Source organism: Chenopodium quinoa, unplaced genomic scaffold (assembly GCF_001683475.1).
Source record: "Chenopodium quinoa cultivar QQ74 unplaced genomic scaffold, ASM168347v1, whole genome shotgun sequence".
In the NCBI taxonomy this organism is placed as follows: Eukaryota; Viridiplantae; Streptophyta; class Magnoliopsida; order Caryophyllales; family Amaranthaceae; genus Chenopodium; species Chenopodium quinoa.
Window position 1 is genome coordinate 2554613 of NW_018742616.1, and position 8639 is coordinate 2563251.

Sequence of the window (8639 nt, forward strand, 5' to 3'; positions counted from 1 at the left end):
AGCAAAGCTTTACATGACTAAGCAAATATCTCAATACAATCATTAAAAGTACCACCAAAGATAGGTTAGGCTACGATATAAAAGTTTAAAAGCAAAGCATAACAAAATACCAATAAGTATTGGCGAATAAGCCCTATATATTTCACTTGCAAATAGGATGGCATTTTTATATGTAATGGGAATTTGACAAAAAAAGGTGGTAGAAAATATTATGACAAAATGTACCACTACATGCATAATAGTACATAAAAATGTACCACTGTACCATTAAAAGAGAGAAAATGTACCACCGAATCCCCAATTGTCGTCCTATATGCATGCAAAATACATAGGCCCTATGCGCCTATATGCACTCCACAAAATACAACTTTTTTGGAACATATTGCTTCTTCAACTTAGTTAGAGCTTGAAAAAAGTATTCGAAGCTTATATATTTCACCCATTTGAGAATCGTTTCCACTTCTAAAGCTTCGAAAGAGGAAACATTGTTGGTTCACTATGTTTTTGGCCCATTGCATATGTTGTTCAGCCCAACTCTTTTATAAGCTTTGTTTTGTTATTGGGCCACTGCCTAAGTGCAATAGAATTAAAAATCAGGTAAATTATGAAGTATGGACCATCCAATTGACCAATCAATAGTAATACTTTCGTTTTTTTAGTTGCATCATTTGCATAGACACAAACTCTAGGCAGTTTGGGAGATGAGAAGATTGAGAGAGAGAGAGAAAACAAAAAAAAAAGAGACCCATGCATGTAATATAAGAGAGATGAAGAGAATTTATTAACTAGAAAAAAGTGATGCATGTAAAGTGAAACTTTTTTATTTAGAAAATGATGCATCTAAAAAGAAGCGGAGGAAGTAATCAAAATGATTTTACAATACAAAATAACAAAATCAATTTAATACAGTAATAATAAATCATTTCACTTAACAAAATGTATGTCAAGTGAATAACAGATCAATAAAATTTAGTCTATTAAGTACTCGTATTAAAAAAAAAAAAAAACCGATCAGGACTGATCAGTTACAATTTTGTTAAATAAAGGCATTGTCTTCTTATAAGTCTATTGATCTATATCTTGATGAAATAAAATACTCAAAAGGGGTGAAGAATGAGATGACTTCAGACTTCATTCACAAATACAATTCACACAAGTAGATAATGATAATTCATACAAGCATATGGCAATCAACCGAAAGTAAGGAGAAGAGAAAGTTGATTAAGATTGGGAAAACCATGGATATTGCTTAATGAGATTAAAGAATATGGACCAGCTTAAAACCAAGCCGACCATTTGTCATGTTAATTATTACTTTCTTTTTGTCTAACCTTTAGTTAGGAAAGTAAAGAATTGGGAATTTGGGATGAATGTACTTTTTTGTCCAATGTATTTTTTAATACCAAAACTAGATTAAGTCCCGTGTCACACACGGTTTTTACAAAATTTTATAAAGAATTATAATGTTAATTCAAATTCTATCAAAAAATAATCCTCATATTTTTAAATGAAATTGAAAAAGTTTGAATCTTAATCAATAACTATATACTAAAAGACTCACCATCGATGACACGTGTCATAACCTGGTGTGTCCTTAGTAGGTTTTTTTTTTCTTTTTTCTTAAAAAAAAAAATTCAATGATAGTATAAAATCTTATACAAAAATAATTTTTTATATATGTTAGTAACAAAGATAACTACTTTAAATAAAAAAGATTTGATATACCTTTCCACACAAACATTTGTGACTATAATAGAAAATATTAACATAATTTGCGACATATTTTAATTTACTTCAAAAAAGTATTCATATTTTTTCACTAATAAAAATAGTTGTTTGTTTATTGATTAGAATTCACATCAAAGTAGTTTGTATATTTATTAGGTTTTTATTTTTTATTTTTGTAAAATAACCAATTATATTGAAAAGTTGATATTAATTTTTAAAAATTACAATTACCGTGCATGGCACTGGACCTAAACTAGTTTATACCCAAAATTAAGCCCCAAATTCGGATTAGACTAAATGGTGAACCAGGCAGAACACCAAAAAAAAAAAGTAAAAGACAGAATAATATTTTATTACAATAAAAATAAGTGAATAAACTTTTAGGAAGTGAATCCCAATTATATAATTGAGTGGATTTTTTTTTTTAAGAAAGTGAATCACAATTATATAAAGAAGTGTTTTTTTTTGGAAGTGAATAAAAAATAAAATAAAAAAAAGTTTTGGAGGGAAAAAACAGCATCAAGAAGTGACACGTGTCATTCTTTGTGTTTGTTTTAGTATTATGTTATTATTACAAGTATAAAACCCGTGCAATTGCATGGTTTTATAAGTTTAAATATTAATTCTCTCAAACTTTTTGTTATTGTTTGCTTAATGCATAATAGTGAAAGATATAATTAATTTAATGTTTACCCATTTATCACAATTCTCATTATCATATTTATAACTCAATGTTTAAAAAAACATAGAAACAAAGATATGAATAAGGTTTATGCTTTTTATTATTGATAAATTTTACTTTTTAGATCAAAATGATGTATGACCATTCACATATCTCATGCAATATCCTTCATGTGTATTTTTGTTTTAATCAAGCTAATAAAAACATACTCTCTCAGTCCCATAATATTGTCATAGAACGTAAAAATCAAGTTAATTATTGTCCCTATTGTATATTTTTAGCTTTTTAAATGATAAAAATCGACTTACAGTTGTCCCTATTGTAACCCCTAACACTTACCGGGTAACCTCTATAATATTAATGAAGTAACCCCTATAATTCGAGTAACCCATATAACACTGAACCCCCGTAATGTAACCAACCACATATAAAAGCTTGTGTAATAATTTTATTTTACGGAGTAATATACTCCCATTGTTTCTTTTTTCTATTTTCTATTACTACTCTGGAAAGTAAAAAGTGCATATTGTGAGTCCTTTTGGGCAAGGGAGAGAGAATTTATTAAGATAATTTCCACCCAATACCCCTCAATGGAAGAAAGTAATTAAGTATAATATGGTAGGCATAAAAAGGGTTATATAAGAATTTGTCATATTTTTAATAGGAAAGGCTGATATTAAAAAAAAATAATAATAATAATAAAAAAAGATAAATGAAAAAAAAGAGCGAATAGTACCTCATACATAGTACTTCGTAAATGTTAGTGCTATTTTAAAAATTATCTATTATATAAAAAATCTGCAAAAAAATTCTATTTGATTGTATGGATTAAAATTATTTCCCAAAATGAAAAACAAATATTTTACAAAATACTTCGTTCATATATTATAATATTCGAAGATTTGAAAAAAATAATTAGATTAAATAAAATTAAATCGAAAAAAGAAAGAATAAAAAGGCATAGATTTTTTTTTAATTAGATATCATCGTACTTACCAAAATGAGTCAAAAGATGTGAAAGATATTATTCTAAGATTAAAATCAACAATAAAATGGAATATTGCATTAATAATTAAAAGATATTACAAAAAAATTTCTATATTTAGGAGTTTGAAAATGGGCGGAAAAATATTAATTGACGACATGTGTCATTTTTGCATCTAGGCGCTCTTTGTTTTAGTATATATATATATATATATATATATATATATATATATATATATATATATATATATATATATATATATATATATATATATATATATATATATATATATATATATATATATATATATATATATATATATATATATATATATATATAGATAGATAGATAGATAGATAGATAGATAGATTAAAAGGTCTCATGAGTTTAAATAAAGATAGATAGCATCGGTTGACATATATGTATTTCAGCTTCACAATATATAATATTAAAAGGTCTCATGAGTTTAAATAAAGATCACTATGTTAAAATTAGGGTCACTATATTCAATACAACGTTATTTGTGCGCATATAGGTCCATAATAATATTATTGTGAAGCAGATCCACACAAGTTTTTTCCCTCAATTGTCTTTTGAAATTCTTATATACAACTAGGTGTCAAAGGCTGTTCTATACATCTGGCTGCACGGTGCATCCAATTTTTTTATTTTTATTTATTTATTTATTTATTTTGCTTATTTTGATGACTAAATTAAATAATCACTATTGTTCATTTAATCATCTAATTAGCAAAAAATAACCCTATTAGAATTTTCAAAAGATAGTTCAATAAGGCCTATTGTCTTTACTTTTCTTTTGATAAACTGAAATCATTTTTATTGAATTGAAATTATTTTTGCTAAACTGAAATTATTATATTGATTGAACCTTAGTTTTCCCTGATTTCCTATTTAATTTATTTTTTAAAGTTACTTATTTTCACTCAATTGAATTTATATTTATTAAACTTAAATTAAAACTGCTGAATATTATCTAAATAAGGTGAGAGAAAAATAAAGCTTAACTTTTACTTCATAAAGGTTATAGAATTTTTTCATCGTTAACCCAATTAGTTTTAGGAATATTTCAATTTTATTACTCTCTCATTATCTAATGTGGGGCAATATTTAAACCAAGCTTGGCTAATTTAGCAAAAATATTTACCAGAATGGTTATTTTTATATAAGTCTAAGTTTAAAATTAACCAAATTATTAACTTGGAACTTATATTATTAACATTGCGTTAGCCACTTAGTATTACCCACAGTCCCACACCATTTTATTTCATTAACAAATTTTATCAATAAGATATTTTCCAAAACATATGTGGTTGAACTTATCTTATTTATTTAAATTTATTTTTGCGAAAATAATTGGATACAAGGTAAATAGAATAAAGCCTAAACCAAAACATAGTACTGTATAAAATGGCTTAGGAAAGTTATGTTCTCTTCACTTATTTTTATAAACTGAAATTACATTTACTAAACTGAAATTATTTTTTATGAACTTAAATTATATTTATTGAACTTAAATTAATTTACTTAACTGAAATTATATTTACTGATTAAAACTTATTTTCATTGAATTGAACTTATTTTACAGAATTGAGATTATATTAAGGTGAAGAGAACAGGCCAAACACTTTATAAAACATATATATATATATATATATATATATATATATATATATATATATAGATAAACAATTAAAGACAAAGCAAGTACAAGTACAAAAATTTAACTGTGTAATTCTGGGACATAGAGAGTAGTACAAAAATCAAAATACAGAAAAATTTGAAGAGAAAAGAAAAGAAATCTTTTATATAATTATAGAGTCATTCAACAACAACCCTCAAAAGCTCAATTTTCAAATCTCATGCATTTGAGGGTTTTTTTTTTTAACCTCTAATTAAATAACTTCCACTTTTTATTTTTATTTATTTTTATTTATTTATTTATTTTTTTATAACTTCCACATCTTTAATGATTTTCCTTTCTAAATATACATGTTATGTATATATCGTGCATTAGCACGGATACACTTTAGTTTGTATAAATGTTAGGTTTTGCAGAAAATTGTCATTTGTTTTTTTTTTTTTTCCAAATGAGAAAAGGAGTTCCAACAAGAAAAGAAAAGAACAAAAAAAAAACAAACGCAAATAAACTAAACCCGCAGCTAATTAGGAGGGCCAGCTACACGATGTGGTCAGCCACATATGAAACTTTGTGAAACATAAAATATATACATCATGTTTTCTATGCGACTAACCACACCGTGTGACTACTGCAAAAGAATAAAGTAACCTTTATAACATTGACTAATATTTCAAAAAATCGTTCAGTAACTACGTTATTATTAATTCAATAGTCATCAACACAAAAATAAAAAATAAAATAAAATAAAAATATTAAATACACAACACATTTTTCGTGCAACAAGCCACCAGTGTGACTGCTTGCAAAAAAACAAAGTAACTCCTATAACACTGGTGAAGTAATTCTTATAACACTAACGGGGTTACCTTTACAACACTGAATGAAAAACTCCTATAAAACCGATAATATAACTTTCATAATATCTGACTACACGGTGTTATAAAAGTTAGTTACCATATCAAAATCAACTTTTAGTATTTAAAAAATAATTTTTTATTAGATTTTTTTTAACATCATTCTATAAAATATATATCCCGTGCTAAATACACTCCAGTGGAAGATAAGTTTAGGGGCGGGAAACAGTAGAGCCGTACCTTACCAATTCTCAAATCTCGAAAACTCTAACGTATTAGTGATGATTTAACACGTGTCAAATATTGATTGGTTGAGGCCCACTTACACCGACCTTTCTGATTCCGGGTTATATCGTGTAGTAAAATATCTTATTCAGGCCGACATGTGAATTGGGTCCCACTTAAATCATACCATCAGACGGTGAACACGACAGTGAAATATTGAAAAAATAAAAAAATATTGAAAGATTAAAGGGTTGCTACTTGTCTACTTGATGATCATTTGCAAGCGCATGAAAGTATGGGGACTACTATTTCACGACAGTGAAATATGAGAGCACGTAAACATTTTAAAACCCAAGATTAGTGCCGGATCAGCTGAACACGTCGGTTACAAGATTCAGATGTACTGTATATATTTTTGTAGTACATTATTAATCAATTCTATTATTAATGAAATAATTAATAATAAATAAATAAATAAACAAACCAAAAAGTAAAAAAGAATTAAACTTGGTTGTGCGCAAAAAATAACGTTATAAAAACCGGTAACGCCCCCTTCACACTAAAAAGCAAACCCATCAAACCACGAGAAGTATCACTTCATTTCTACACTAATACTATCCCTTCCTACTATTTATACCCCCTTCATTCGATCACTTCATATCATATTATTTTATAAACCAAAGTTTTTATACCATATAATTGTATAAGCGTTACATTTATTTATTTGGTGTGATCAATTTATCTTCTAGTCTAGCTAGCAAATATGGCTGATGAGAGGAACTATGAGGCACCCGTGGAGACCACTGATCGTGGCATGTTTGATTTCATGAAGAAGAAGGATGGTGACGGTCACAAGCCGTCCGAGGCCGATACCGTCACCTCCAGTATGGAGAACGTGCACGTCTCCGAACCCGTTGAGGAGAAGAAACATGGTGGACTTGTTGAGAAATTCCATCGCTCTCATAGCTCTAGCTCTAGCTCCGTATGTTCTTTTTAACTCTTTACGGTTTTGATATATGCAATCCTATTAGATCACGTTAAACATCGATTAAATGTTTACTGTGTCATGTATATTGTTTAATTTTTTAACTTGATATATGGTTACTATTGTTTTAACAATTTTGATATGTGCACCTTAATTAGAGTAACTTTAAAAATTTGGAGTAGATGAGTTTTAGGCTAATCATGTCTGGTTAGGTTCAATCGAGTATAAAAAAAATATAAAAGTGAAATCGAGGCTGATTAAGTCCAATAAAGTCTAATAAAATAAGATGAAGAAAACAACACAGATGATGCTTGTATTATACTAGAACTTTACGACAATATCAAAGTGTCAATCGGTGTTTTTGACTTTTGTCTAATAATAAATTTTATTTGCTTAATTTGCAGTCTGATGAAGAAGGAGATGATGAAGAGAAGAAGAGGAAAAAGAAGGAAAAGAAAGAGAAGAAACAAAGCTTGAAGGAGAATATGCAGGAAAAACTAGGAGGACACAAAGATGAACATGATCATGAAACAAACGTGCCAATCGAGAAGATCCACGTACAAGATCATGTACACTCTGAGCCATCTTACCCTGCACCTGAACATCACCACCAAGAGGAGGAAAAGAAGGGTGGTTTCCTTGACAAAATCAAGGACAAACTGCCCGGTCAACATAAGGATAAGGCCGAGGAGCACGAGGTCGTTGCTCCGGCCGAGCCGAGTGTTGAGGGTGATAAGGATAAGAAGGGCTTCTTGGACAAGATCAAGGACAAAATCCCTGGCTTCCACTCCAAGAATGGTGCTGAGGAGAAGAAGGATCATGAGGAGAAAAAGGAGGGTTACTAAAGTAATTATGATGACTATGCTTAATTTTAATAAAATTAGGTACTTTGTTTTTATTTTGATGTTTAAAAAAAGACAAAGGAAAAGATAAAATGTGTATGGCTTGTGTATTTTTTAAAATGTTTTGTAATATTGCGAGTATTGTGGGTTTTGAGGTTAAGAGTTTTTTCATTTTGATGTATGTGTAAGTACAATTATGTGCTTATGTATATATGGAAGTATTTGTTTGTTTTGTTTACATGTGTTGTAAAGAAATCCATGATGCAATATTTACCATGAATGTTAATTGATGTCAAATTGTCAAGGTTAATAAAAATGTTTTTATCATTTTTATATATAGTCACCTCTTATATACTAATTCATGATGAAAAATGATTATACATATTCCTTTCTGAAAAGAAAATTGAAACTTTCAAACGCTGTTAAATCAGACTATTCATATTATGCATTATATTACCAGAATTACATTAAAGATAAAATTTCAATTTCAATGCTTAAATTGATTTAGAAGATTGAATTTATTTTTCCTACTTTTAAAATTGTTAGCCCTTGTTGATTGATTTGATTGGGCCCATTATGCATCCAACTCAATTGTCTAGGCTTAAAGAAGTCTCTTGAAGAAATGTTTCTTTGAACTCATTATATCGCTTTCATTTCTAGGCCATAATATGCGCTTCA

At 28.0% G+C, this 8639-nt stretch overlaps 1 protein-coding gene across 1 annotated transcript; it reads left to right on the forward strand.

Annotated features, from left to right (window-relative positions):
* Positions 1–6669: 6669 nt before the first annotated feature.
* Positions 6670–8292, forward strand: LOC110721621 (dehydrin ERD14-like). Its single transcript, XM_021900808.1, has 2 exons — positions 6670–7116; positions 7524–8292. Exons 1-2 carry the CDS (start codon positions 6898–6900, stop codon positions 7962–7964), a joined length of 660 nt encoding a protein of 219 aa, XP_021756500.1. The 5' UTR covers positions 6670–6897; the 3' UTR covers positions 7965–8292.
* Positions 8293–8639: the final 347 nt, after the last annotated feature.

What these genes read in the sequence shown, in the direction of transcription:
- LOC110721621 (XM_021900808.1), top strand. Translation starts at nt 6,898, where the DNA reads ATGGCTGATGAGAGGAACTATGAGGCACCCGTGGAGACCACTGATCGT. An exon ending in ATAGCTCTAGCTCTAGCTCC is followed by an intron (nt 7,117 to 7,523) that starts GTATGTTCTTTT and finishes CTTAATTTGCAG; the next exon opens with TCTGATGAAGAAGGAGATGA.